The sequence below is a fragment of the Oncorhynchus clarkii genome, chromosome 1, assembly GCF_045791955.1.
Source record: "Oncorhynchus clarkii lewisi isolate Uvic-CL-2024 chromosome 1, UVic_Ocla_1.0, whole genome shotgun sequence".
Lineage (NCBI taxonomy): Eukaryota > Metazoa > Chordata > Actinopteri > Salmoniformes > Salmonidae > Oncorhynchus > Oncorhynchus clarkii.
The window spans coordinates 14,358,783-14,373,036 of NC_092147.1; the positions used below are offsets into that span (position 1 = coordinate 14,358,783).

General features: G+C 42.9%; 1 protein-coding gene across 2 annotated transcripts in view; it reads right to left on the reverse strand.

The window, feature by feature from the left end:
* Positions 1-238: 238 nt before the first annotated feature.
* LOC139366066 (zinc transporter 7) overlaps positions 239-14,254 on the reverse strand; it is a 33,436-nt gene continuing 19,420 nt past the window's right edge. The window contains exons 9-11 of one of the 2 annotated variants that reach the window (XM_071103193.1): positions 6,692-6,782; positions 6,264-6,413; positions 239-5,870 (exon numbers count right to left, since the gene is read on the reverse strand). In XM_071103193.1, the coding sequence (XP_070959294.1) occupies positions 5,823-5,870; positions 6,264-6,413; positions 6,692-6,782 (289 nt within the window). In that variant the 3' untranslated portion in view covers positions 239-5,822. The remainder of the gene's footprint in view (positions 5,871-6,263; positions 6,414-6,691; positions 6,783-14,254) is intronic. The other variant, XM_071103276.1, reaches the window with a different exon arrangement.

A 14,254-nucleotide genomic window follows, 5' to 3' on the forward strand; every position in this document is an offset into this window, starting at 1 on the left:
AATGAATTATAAGTGAAATAATCTTTCTGTAAACAATTGTTGTAAAAATGACTTGTGTTATGCACAAAGTAGATCTCCTAAACGACTTGCCCAAACTATAGCTTGTTAAGAAGAAATTTGTGAAGTGGTTGAAAAACAAGTTTTAATGACTCCAACTTAATGACACCAACCTAAGCATTTCACGTTAAAGTCTTTACCTGTTGTGTTCGGCGCAGGTAACAAATAAAGTTTGATTAGATTTTTTTGATTTTGTGTGTTTGCGTGTGTGTCATTCATTTCTACACACTTTCACCCTTGGGAGGCTGGGACTGAACAAAGCCCTCATATTATGACTGTTTCTGCTCCAAATACAAACAGCCCTTTCCCCCTGTGTGTGCCATCCCTGGGTGCATATTAAGCAGGCCTCAATCAGTCACAATAGCAGACTGTTTGTTTCTGTAATGGGGAGACGGCTATGAGGCAGATGGCCCGAAAGCTCATAATTTATATTTATTTGAGCTAGCGAAGCGCACACGGGAGAGCCCTATAATTCAAGGTAATGGATGCTGGTTGAAGCGGAGTCTGTGAGTTTAGGGTCACTCTCCTAAGTGTCCTATGTGTCCCCAGCTGCAAAAGGGTGTATGTGTGGGTTTGTATATATGTGAGCTCTCTGATGTTAACCCCATTGACATTAGCCCCATTATTCAATTGTGTAACTGGGGAAGCCTGGCATTAGCAGTCACCTCCACACCCCAAAAGGGTGAACAAGTGCAGACAACAAAAGCAGAGGCATGCATTACTCTGATTGGGTCATCTATCATGTTGACTACCTCAGACAACATGTACTCCATAATTCTACATGACAAAGAGGGAATCCCCATCACTATAATGGAACTAGCAGGACCATTGTTGATTGTCTTTGTGTAAGCGTCAGTGAAATTTGATGTTTCATATTACCCATCAAAATTATATATGACTATTATGCTGGTGTGGTTTTGCATTCTCCAGAAGCATTTTCCTGAAAATGTAATGGTGCAAAAGTGACCAGAGAAGGCTGAAAGAGAGATAATCAGATTGGTCTTGGGTCATTTGGAAAATATGTTGTTCATGGCCAGTTTAAGGGAAAAAACAAATGGTCCACATCTGTGGAATGATTCTTCACCACTTAGTAAATCACTTTGTAAATCAACTGTTTTGGACAACAGTTAATCTTATGTCACACTAATGCTTTCATGTATTGGTTTGCAGAAAGGTTGTAAACTCCTTGTTCAGTCTATATTTCTCCCAGATTTACTGGTGCATATATATGTGCATATACACACACACTACTGTTCAAAAGTTTGGGGTCACTTAGAAATTTCATTGTTTTTTAAAGAAAAGCCCATTTTTTTATCACTAAAAATAACATCAAATTGATCAGAAACAGAGTTGACACTTAATGTTGTAAATGACTATTGCAGCTGGAAACGGCTGATCTTTAATGGAATATCTACATAGGCATACAGAGGCCCATTCTCAGAAACCATCGCTCCTGTGTTCCAATTGCACGTGTTCCAATAGCTAATCCAAGTTTATCATTTTAAAACCTTTTTGCAATTATGTTAGCACAGCTGAAAACTTGTGCTGATTAAAGAAGCAATAAAATTGGCATTCTTAAGACTAGTTGAGTAAGCGGGAGCATGAGCATTTGTGGGTTCGATAACAGGCTCAAAATGGCCAGAAACAGTTCTTTCTTCTGAAACTCGTCAGTCTATTCTTGTTCTGAGAAATAAAGGCTATTCCATGCGAGAAATTGCCAAGAAACTGAAGATCTCGAACAACGCTGTGTACTAATCCCTTCACAGAACAGCGCAAACTGGCTCTAACTAGAATTGAAAAAGGAGTGGGAGTCCCTGGTGCACAACTGAGCAAGAGGACAAGTACATTAGTGTCTAGTTTGAGAAACAGATGCCTCACAAGTCCTCAACTGGCAGCTTCATTAAATAGTACCTGCAAAACACCAGTCTCAACTGAAAAAGCGTGTGCAAGCAAGGAGGCCTACAAACCTGACTCAGTTACACCAGCTCTGTCAGGAGGAATGGGACAGAATTCATTGTGGGAAGCTTGTGGAAGGCTACCCGAAACATTTGACCCAAGTTAAACAATTTAAAGGCAATGCTACCAGATACTAATTGAGTGGGAATGTGATGAAAGAAATAAAAGCGTAAATAAATCATTCTCTCTACTATTATTCTGACATTTCACATTCTTAAAATAAAGTGGCGATCCTAACTGACCTAAGATAATTTTTACTTGTATTAAATGTCAGGAATTGTGAAAAACTCAGTTTAAATGTATAAGGTGTATGTAAACCTCCGACTTTAACTGTATATCGCTTTTCTTGTAGACATTTTCTGTAGATTTACACGAGACTCCACTGTTATTATAAACTGAACATAGATAGAAATGGTTGCATGTTGCGTTTATAAGATTTTACTGAGTTACAATTAATTTAAGGAAATCAGTCAATTTAAATAAATTCATTAGGCCCTGATCTATGGATTTCACATGACTGGGCAGGGGCTCAGCCATGGGTGGGCCAGCCAATCAGACTAAGTTTTTCCCCTCAAAAGGGCTTTATTACAGACAAATAATCCTCAGTTTTATCAGCTGTCCGGGTGACTAGTCTCAGACGATCCTGCTGGTGAAGAAGCCAGACGTGGAAGTCCTGGGCTGGTGTGGTTACACATGGTCTACGGTTGTGAGGCCGGTTGGACGCACTGCCAAATTCTCTGAAACGACGGAGGCGGCTTATGGTGGAGAAATTAACATAACATTTTTTTGGCAACCGCTCTGGTGGACATTCCTGCAGTCAGCATGCCAATTGCACGCTCCCTCAAAACTTGACATTTTTAGAGTGGTCTTTTATTGTCCCCAGCACAATGTGCAGCTGTGTAATGATCATGCGGTTTAATCAACTTCTTGATATGCCGCACCTGGTAGGTGGATGGATTATCTTGGCAAAGGACAAATGTTCACTAACAGGGATGTAAACAAATTTGTGCACATAATTTGAGAGAAGCCTTTTGTGCTTATGGAAAATTACAGGTATCTTTTATTTCAGCTCATGAAACATGGGACCAACACTACATGGTGCACTTATATTATAGTTCTGATCTAGCACCAGAATGAAGCACTGGCAACAACAAAAAACAGCTAGATTTCAATGTGCTGAGATAAAATAGAGATATTCCGTTTGACCTACACAGTACAGTACTGGGTGCTTGGCATAAGGCCATGACCTTCATTGTGAATGTCTTTACTGCTTACAAAGGGCTTGTCGTGTCTACACCTGTCAATTAGATGCAGCTTTTAAATTCCGAACAAGATGTCTCCTTCACAGCACTTGTAACAGTGGAAGCTGCGGAGGGGAGGATGGCTCATAATAATGGCTGGAACAGAGAGAATGGAATGGCATCAAACACATGGAAACCATGTGTTCGATGTATTTGATAATCCACTCCAGCCATTACCATGAGCCCTTACTCCCCAATTAAGGTGCCACCGACTTCCTGTGACTTGTAGGTCTGGTCATTATGAACCCATTGGCCTTACATTACTCCAGACCTCCACGGCAGCCATTTCATTGTTTTTCAAACAAAATAGTGGGCTTTGAATGTACACATAAAAGCAATACCACTGATTGTCTCTCTGCCTCCCTCCAGCCATTAGTGAGAAGATATGCGTGGGTCTGGCCAGGGTGGGAGCCGAGGACCAGGCCATCCAAGACGGCATCTTGTGACCTGGCGGCCCGCTACACTCCAGGTGACCAGTGGGTGCATGGTCACCTGCACCCGCTGGAGATAGCATGTCTGTCAGCCATCACCACCGACATACAGCAGGACCTCATGACAGACAGCTGAACGTACAACTCCTAATGCACACACCCCATCTCAAAAATGACTCTCAGGATCTCTGAAGATTCTCCACAAAGACAGTCTGAGACAGTTCCACCCAGGGCCATGTGTTGTATAGGCCTACCAACTCTTATCCATACCGTTGTTGACTTGACTCGCCTAACAGATGAACGACAAATGCAGCAGTAGGGTCAGGGTGATGGATCAACATCATGCCACAAAAGGAGAGCCAGTGATTGCTTTAGGGCTATTGTACTCTGAATACGCCAATGTATCCGGTAGTTTAATCTCACTATGGCCTTGGAATCAGGGTCAACAAATTATCTTGACGCTCGCTGGTCGTTGTCTGTATTGTGTGTCATAAAATGTCATTAGCCTGATTGAGGAGGAAATTAAGAAAAAAAGGTCACGGAGGAACACAACTGCTCAGTAACAGTGTCTTGGTAAAAAGTGAAGCTGTTCTGTAGTCTTGTATTGGAAAATGACAACACAGACTAAGGAAAATGCAATCAGTTATTTTAGGGTCAGTTACCCAGACCAACCAATTCCTGGTCTTTAAAACCACTTTTTAATTGAGATTATCCAAAGAGAATGCTTTTAGGTGATCAAATTGTTACGAGTGTTTGCTTTACTTACCATTTTTATTTTCTTAGGCAAATCAGAGACAACCTGGAATGCTATAGCCACCTTTTTCTGGGTCTGTAAAACCAGCCTTAATAGTTTGACATTTGGTAAAGTAATTATTTACAGATAGGAAATCATGGATGACAAACAGAGCAATTTCCTTGTTTAAAGATATGCACCACCTCTGTCAAATATGTAACAATTAACAGTGGAACTAAACAAACATTGAGATGTACACAAGCTTAGCCAAACCTTTTCAAGGTGAAGTTTAAACTATTATCCCAGGTCAACCTCCATTCCTGCAAACACAAATAATGAGAAAGAATATAAAATGTGCAGTAAAATCATTTATTACATTTCAAAAGAAGATTGGAACTGGCCAACTGCAAACTTAAGACCAATGAGTACAATAAAATCCTGGGTTTTAGGCTAACTTCATTTTGATGTCTGTTTCAACCATCCCCTTTAACAAGGTGGTAAGCAGCTGTTCATGGTTCAAATAAAGCTGCTGTGTGCCATCCAGGGAATTATGTCAAGCGTGGTCAAGAGGAATTCTTACAACTTTCCCTTAGGAAAAAATTACCCTGACAACTCTCAAAAGGATGTTCGATCAAAGATGGAACCAAAAGAGTTGGAATAAGACCCATGTCGGCCGTCTGATTCCCTCCGGGTCTTGAAGGACATGATGATTCCAGTCGCACATACGTAAACGAATGGCTTCTCACATGAGGATATGACTGATTGTCCATTATTTGATTCAAAAGGCACTTAAGAAACCCAGAATGACAGTTGAATGGCTCAAGTGTACAAAGTGCAACTAAATGGCCAAACGGAATATGCCCCCCTAGTTAATTATGTGGGACTAGTATGATAGACGTACAAACGTTGGCTTAACACAAAACGTCCATTGAAGTGTACTTAAACTCCTATCAGACAATAGTTAAATGAATTAAAACCTCATCTTAATGGGAAAAAGGATCTAACCAAGACATGCAGTATGGCCCGTGAGTTCTCAGACAAATGTCCTAAACAGTAGAATGGGTGGAAGTGTGTGTGTGTGGGTGTGCAGTGTCTGAAGCAAAGTTCTTGTTTTCCTCGCAGACGTCACATAATTGGCAGGTTTTGGTTTCCATCGTTTTTTTTGTTTCCTCCCAAAAGTCAGTGTACTTGTCCTATAGCTGCTTCTGTCTTGGTCCTTGGTTTGGGATGTAAACTTTGAGACCCAGAGAGATGCGGGGGGAACATGGTGGGAAGGAACCCCCACAGCAGCACAGAGGGCTTTGGTCCCAGGACTCCCGGGGACATGGAGAGGAACGAGTCCCCTTACATCGCTGCCACTTCAATCTGGACATACAGTTGCCGTATTCCAGCCTGTGGATAAGTACAATTGAGACAAACGGTCAAGCTTTGCATCAACATCCGTCACAGTGAAGATTTTTTCCTTTCATGTCTCTGACATCTGTGGCCCGTCATTACCTAGTACAGGTGTACAATTCGCTGCATCATTCTAATGTGGTCATGGCAGAGCTCTTAATACCTAGCTTGTCGAACTCGGCTGCTACATCTGTTTCACACCTTCCACCTGGACTTGAATAGACTGATCTGCCCATGAACCAAGGAGCAACTTCATTTTGTCTGCTGACCAGTTGGCTGTTGTTTTCAAATGTTACCAGTGATTTTGTGGTTTCCTATCTGCTGCTGGCTAATCCGTATGTGTACTTGTAGGAGAATGGCAAGGTACAAAGGGATGGCTTCCATTCCTACCTGTGTGAAAATGTTGTGTGTTTGGCTAAGAATCCATTTGCCATCAGCATCGGGTGCGATTAGCAGCTTGAGTGTGCCGATATAGACATCGGTGCATAGGGTCCAGAAGTGAGGCTCCTGCAGGTTGTACACACCCTGCAACTGCTGCACCTGCAAACACACACACAGATTTATAGTACCATTTCCCACCATGTTTTCAGCTTTGATGATATATATATATATATTTACCTTTACCTAGGCAAGTCAGTTAAGAACAAATTCTTATTTTCAATGACGGCCTAGGAACAGTGGGTTAACTGCCTGTTCAGGGGCAGAACGACAGATTTGTACCTTGTCAGCTCGGGGGTTTGAACTTGCAACCTTTCGGTTACTAGTCCAACGCTCTAACCCTGCCGCCCCTGGTTGAGGCATGGTTGTGCAGCACTTACCCTTTGGTAGCACTCTGGCAGGGCGTTGTCCAGAGAAGGCGGAGTTCGCTGCATCAGAATCCCAATGGACTCCCTGAGCAAGGGCACCACACTGGCAGAGGGAAAGGACCAAATAAAAGTTCAGTGTGACTTATTTACCCCAACCCTACACTTTCCTGTTAACACTCACTAACCTGGCAGGCCCAGGGCCAAGGCATGCCAAAGTGATATTCATGCCACTGGGTCGGGAGTCAATCTGAATAACATGAACCCTGGACAATGACAGAGCTTGCTCGGCGAGGCAGGAGTGACAAATGTTACTTTAATTAGCGGAAATATGGGTAATATTTCTGCTCTAGGGCTCAATTCAAGCCCCATCTCGCAAGTTCAGCTTTACATTGTGATTTAAATTTAACGCCAATGTACCTGCTCTAGCAGAGACCGCAATAATGGTAAATGCTGCATATGAAGGCTGTCGGAAATTCCCTTCCCATTTCTATCGCGGAATCTGTAACTCTTCAGCTTTCCAGATTGAATAGAGCCCCCAAGTCTCCTCGATCCAACATAAACCTCTCAATTATCTAGAATTCCTCACAAATGGCATGTCTAGGTCAAATAGGGATGTTTTGCCATCAAACCACCTAGCCATACCTTGCAGAGTTGGAAGTCACAGAAGCTTCTTTCAGAGAGCAGGAGAAGTACTTTGCAGACCAAGCCGGCTGCAGTCAAAACTACTCGCATAGTTGAACAGTCGTTCGTGAGGCTCGACAGTGCCTTCGTGAGGCTCGACAGTGCCTTCGTGAGGCTCGACAGTGCCTTCGTGAGGCTCGACAGTGCCTTCGTGAGGCTCGACAGTGCCTTCGTGAGGCTCGACAGTGCCTTCGTGAGGCTCGACAGTGCCTTCGTGAGGCTGGACAGTGCCTTCGTGAGGCTGGACAGTGCCTTCGTGAGGCTGGACAGTGCCTTCGTGAGGCTGGACAGTGCCTTCGTGAGGCTGGACAGTGCCTTCGTGAGGCTGGACAGTGCCTTCGTGAGGCTGGACAGTGCCTTCGTGAGGCTGGACAGTGCCTTCGTGAGGCTGGACAGTGCCTTCGTGAGGCTGGACAGTGCCTTCGTGAGGCTGGACAGTGCCTTCGTGAGGCTGGACAGTGCCTTCGTGAGGCTGGACAGTGCCTTCGTGAGGCTGGACAGTGCCTTCGTGAGGCTGGACAGTGCCTTCATGAGGCTGGACAGTGCCATGCCAGCCACTCTTGCGCCTTTCTTTCGTCTCCTCTCAACAATCTTGCGCCCACAGTCTCAAAAAGCCCATCTGTCATGGCACGTTCCGCCAGACCTGTATTCCAAAGCCACAAGGCCGACCACCACAGCATATGTGAGCCATTAGAGGGTTTGGCGTCTTTCCCTGTCCCCAAAACCACACCCCCTCCATCATCCCAGAATCCCCCCCTACACCCAAATTGGTCCTTGCCAACATGGGAAAAGTAAATGTTGCCCTTCCTCCACGTCTACAGTCTTCCTTGCACTACCGTACACCACACATTAGTAACACTACTATAACCAGCTCATCGGCATAATGTGTTATTTAATCAGGCAAGTCCATTAAGAACAAATTCGTACTTACAATCACAGCCTGGCAAGAGGCGAAAGGTCTGACACTGACAACAGCAAACAGTGTGTGTGAAGTAAAACATGCTTCCATACATAAGGCAACACAAACTAGTGACATCGGGTGACAACTACATGTGTCAAACTATCAATTTGTCCTTTGAACTCCTCCAGGGACACCAGGTCCTGTAGTTTTAGGTTGGTTTGAAGGGAATTCCAAGACCAGGGAGCTGAGTAATGAAAGGAACTTTTTCCATGCTTGGTTCTAATTTTCGGGACTGTTAGCATAAAACAATATTGAGATCTGACCTTGTGTATGTTTTCATTTCGAGCTAGGAGAGATGATAGATAAAAATGGCCTTATAAATAAGAATGTGCCAGTGTTTGAGCCTGCTTGTTGCTAGGCTATTGTACATTCTTCAGCTTCACCTTTGATGAGTCATACGGGTCTGGTCCAAATGTAGCAAATCTCTCTACCCTACAATCCACCATGTAATTATGAAACCGAATATGGGTGATGAGTAAAAAAGAGAACCTTTGAGAAAATTTGAAGTCAGGAACAACTTCAATCTGTAAACAGATTTCTACTGCACTAGTCTGAAGCCAAACAGAATAAGTAGAACAATAATTGTAATAACAGCCATGACATTTTTGTTTTGTGTCATTTTGTAAAAAATTGGAAAAGCAAAACAATAATTTACTAAATGTCCTTGAATTGCAGCTAAATGAATAGATGAAGTTTGTTTACGTCTGTCTGTACTGTACTTTTAGAATAATAGCTTACTTGGTAATACAGAAGTTAAGATTACGAAGGTATGGGCAGCCATTACAGAAGCTTTTATTTGTGCCAGCCTGACATTAACAGTAATGAGGAGCCTTTTAGTGATCCATCCATTTCCTGACTGCTCAGCAAAGCTGGCCAGTAAACTGTGGTACCACACTTAAATTCAGCACAGGCAAGAGGTTTGTGTAATACTGTCTGTTGTACTGAACCATGTATGCTACTGAGGAAGAAGCCAATAACCTCAGTGTATTAAGGCCATAATGTATTGCTTTAAAAGTCATTTTCATAGTCAGGAGCTTGTCTCTTCTTGTGTCGCCTCATGATTTGATTCAAGAAAGTAAGTACCATGCTCTTCAATCATAAATTCATAACTTTCTGTAAGCCCTTTGTGCTTAATGTCTGCTAAAATACAAATGTTCATGTAAAGTGACATTTATGACCTACTCAGCTGCCTCCATGTTTGCCAATACTCTGGACAATCATCTGAAAACAGGAAAGCTCCCAGCACGCGGAGATTGTGCTCTGACATCATACTATTGTTCCAAGCCTTCCTGTGTAGCCGAGTAGAGGCAACATCATGGCCTGAGTCACCAGAGGCCCACATAGCGAAGCTTAATCATACTAATTCATATAGCCCTTTTAACAGACTTAAAAACATTTAGCTCCTCCTGGCTTCCACACAGGCTACAAGCCACTGATCCAACCTAGGATTTAGATTATTTTTTTAAACGTAAATGTTCCATGTAATATAGCCTACACCTTCACAATAAATCCATTATTTATTTTAGACAGGTCTAAAGAAGCATGATATGAATAAAATGTAGTCTATTTCAGAAGAACAGAATACTCTGAGTTGTCCTTATGTTAGGTCCTGATCTGGCTATGCCATATGGCTGTGGGCTACACTAGTTCAATTAGCAGACAATATTTTCTTAGAATTCCACTGCATATTTTATAGTATGAAGAACACAATTGAACTAAGCTGAATACAATTGAAAGGATATTTTCTCCAACCGATTTGAGGGAGTATGCACATGCGGCTATTCTGTGTTGAGCGGTTTAAGAATAGGTACTCCTATATGCTTTATTGGCTTGAAACGGGGGGGGGGGGGATACATGGCATCTAGGCTAATACTTCAGAAAGTATTCAGACCCCTTGACTTTTCACATTTTGCTATGTTACAGACTTATTCCAAAATCAATTTAATCAAAAGAATTCCTAAGCAATCTACACAATACCCCATAATTCAAAGCGAAAACAGGTTTAGAACATTTGAATGAATGAATGAATAAATGACCTTATGTAAATAAGTATTCAGACCCTTTGCTATGAGATTCATAATTGAGCTCAGGTACATCCTGTTTCCACTTTTCATCCTTGAGATGTTTCTACAACTTGATTGGAGTCCACCTGTGGTAAATTCAATTGATTGGACATGATTTGGAAAGGTACACACCTGTACACATAAGTTCCCACAGTTGACAGTGCATGTCAGAGCAAAAACCAAACCATGAGTTTGAAGGAATTGTCCGAGGTACGTCTGCAGAAGGGTACCAAAAAAAAATCTGCAGCATTAAAGGTCCCCAAGAATACAGTGGCCTCCATCATTCTTAAATGGAAGAAGTTTGGAACTACCAAGACTCTTCCTAGAGCTGGCCAACCGGCCAAACTGAGCAATTGGTGGAGACTGCCTTGGTCAAGGATGTGACCAAGAACCTGATGGTCACTCTGACAGAGCTCCAGAGTTCCTCTGTCGAGATTGGAGAAACTTCCAGAAAGACAAACATCTCCGCAGTACTCCACCAATCAGGCCTTTATGGTAGAGTGGCCAGACCTCAGTATAAAGACACATGACAGCCCGCTTAGAGTTAGCCAAAAAGGCACCTAAAGACTGACCATGAGAAACAAGAGATTCTCAAGATTGAACTCTTTGGCCTGAATGCAATGCCAACCCTACGGTGAAGCATGGTGGTGGCAGCATCAGCATTTTTCAGCGGCAGGGACTGGGAGATTAGTCAGGATCGAGGCAAAGATGAACGGAGCAAAGTACAGAGAGATTCTTGATGAAAACCTGCTCCCGAGTGCTCAGGTCCTCAGACTGTAGATAAGGTTCACCTTCCAACAGGACAATGACCCTGAGCACACAGCCAAGACAAGGCAGGAGTGGCTTCAAGGACAAGTCTCTGAATGTCCTCGAGTGGCCGAGCCAGACCCCAGACTTGAACCTGATCTAACATCTCTGGAGAGACCCGAAAATAGCTGTGCAGCAATGCTCCCCATCCAACCTGACCGAGCTTGAGAGGATCTGCAGAGAATGGGAGAAACTCCCCAAATACAGATGTGACAAGCTTATAGTGTTATACCCAAGAAGACTCGAGGCTGTAATCGCTGCCAAAGGTGCTTCAACAAAGTACTGAGTAAAGAGTCTGAATACTTATGTAAATGTAATATGTTTATTTTTAATAAAATTACCAACAATTTCTAAAAACCTGTTTTTGCTTTGTCATTATGGGGTAGTGTGTGTAGATTGAGGGAAAACAACTATTTCAATCAATTTTAGAATAAGGCCGTAACGTAACAAAATGTGGAAAAGGTCTAGAGGTCTGAATACTTTCTGAAGGCACTGTAAATAGCAAATGAAGGATGCTTTTCCCATGTTCATGCCAGCCAAGTAGGCTATACTCCTGTTGTAAAGAGTAGCAATGTGCTTAATATGATTAAAGTTTATGTCAGAGTGGTTAGCGGGACAATAGTGTTGAGTACCAGGCAGTTAGCAAGTTTGGTAGGCTACTAATGACCATCAGCAGCATCAGAGCTTGGAGAAGCCTGATAACCGTGACTAAACGGTAACATGATTTTGACTGCCTTCATGCCTATACGGTCACCACAACAGCCCTACCTCCATCCACACATTCTGAACAGAAGCATGTGTTCATTGTTACAACATAAAAAAATTAAGGGACACAGACCCACCATTAATAAAAGTGGGCTGAGAAGTTAGCCATTTTGAGAAGGCAAGATGGATACATAAATAGTCTCAGATGCAAGGCCTTGAACATGACCAAAGCCACTGAAAAGAGGATGAGGCGAAATAAGAATTCAAAAGGAACTCGGAAACCTGTAATTAACGAAAGAGAGCCAATGGCAATGCATGACATGCTAGTGAAATCTCCGCCCCACAACCAAGACCAACGCTTCAATCTGAAGTCCCTCTGATTGAAAGGATCAAGTGAAAACCAGTTATTACTGTTGGCTACACTAGAATGGTTACATTAAACAAACGGGGGAGCGAGGGAGACAGGGGAAGCAGAAGCTCCTCTGCATTGTCATCCAGAAAATGTAATTACAATTTTTTTTATAAGAAACTACAAAATTAGTGAATACTGGTTGTTTAAGAGCTATTATGCATTAACTCATTGAGTCAAGAAAACGGGAGGGAACAAAGACAATGAAAGATTGAACAATGTAAACATAGCATCCTATGTGACCACCAGAAAGGGCTTTCACAGCAGTAATGTGGAAGAAGGGTTCCATATCTCCCTTGGCCATTACATGACCTCAGCCTGAAATCTCACATTCATTACCAGCCAAAACAATGTCTACTGCCAAGTCCAGTTCATGAGAGGGAATGATGGAACAGAGGTCAAAACGTAAGAGTAGGCCTTTTTGACTAATTGTGTCACTACAGTGGGTATAGAAATGACAAATCTTGGAGAATGCTTTCCATTTCTATGAAGGACTTGTTCGTTAAGCCTTCAACAATTGGGTCAATATATACTCCCATTCAAGTCTACTTACGACCACTCAACCCTGTTAGGCCTTTATGTTACCCAAATTAACCTTTGTATGGCACCTGGGTATGTACTGTCCAAACACATGTGACGAGTTGCCACACTAACACAAATCCCTCTCAGCACATAATCTCTAATCAGCATTACCATAAAGGGTCTTACATTTATATTTTTTTACAAAAAATCTCAGACTACACATATAGTGGAATGTGAACTTGAGAACTTGTTACGTCTTAACTGCTACCTCCGGAGGTACAACACTCTCCCGACAGTTGCCCCCCTCTTAGCAGGGCAGTGTAAACACAAATGTCTCATTGAGCCAACAACCTTAGGGTGTTGTCACACTTGGTATGGAAGGGGAGCTAATTGTGGACTATAGGAGAAAGAGGGGAGAGCATGCCCCAATACACATCGATGTGGCTGTTGTGGAACGGGTCGAGAGCTTCAAGTACCATGGCGTCCAAAACACTAAGGACTTACCATGGTCCACACATACCCACAGTCGTGAAATGGGTATGGCAGCACTTCTTGCCTCTGAGGATGAAAAGATTGGGCATTTCTACAACTGCCCCATTTAGAGCATCTTGGCTATATCACCGCTTGATATGGCAAGTGCACCTCCGCACAAAGGGCGGTGCGGACAGCCCAGTACATGACTGGGACCGAGCTCCCTATCATTCAGGACCACTATATCAGGCGGTGTGAGGAAGACTCGACTTGGTAACGGAGCATCGGCTCTCGGACCAACAGGCAGACAGTTTCTACTCCCAAGCCATAAGACTGCTAAATAGTTATGGTACCCAAACTATCTGCAATGACTATCTTGTACTGACCCTACGCTCACTCACTAGACCCGCACAACATTCTCAGTGATAAAATAGCCACAAAGGGGATTTTTTTTCAAATCCCTGGTTGACAGCCTCCCTCTCGCCATTTTCTCCCATCCAGTCGATTAACAAACAAGCTAAAAAATGCTGAAATAAGACCCCAAAACTCTTGCAGATGAGGTGCTTTTACAAAGTTAAGGTTAATTGTATGTTTTTAAATTTGTCTTATATTGGGGTTTACATCTGCTTGTCAACGTTGTGCTATTTAATTGCTCCTCCCCCCTTTTCATTCTTCCCCGACTTGTCCCATATCGCACCTGTATTAAAATGAGTCCTTCATGAGCCTCGCTCTGTTCCAAGAAGGAACGCAACATGTTGTAAAATAGGCCTAGGCGGGTTCCCTTGTCCTTACTGTCAAACATGTGAACTTTAAAAAACAAATAGCCTTTCACGGATGGCTAACGACAAAAACGCTTTGGCTTAAGTCTCAATGAGACAAAACCCCACTCAGGCAGAGAAAGAGGGAGAAATTCACACTCAAGGATGGCTTTGTTCACAGATATTAACAGAACAATC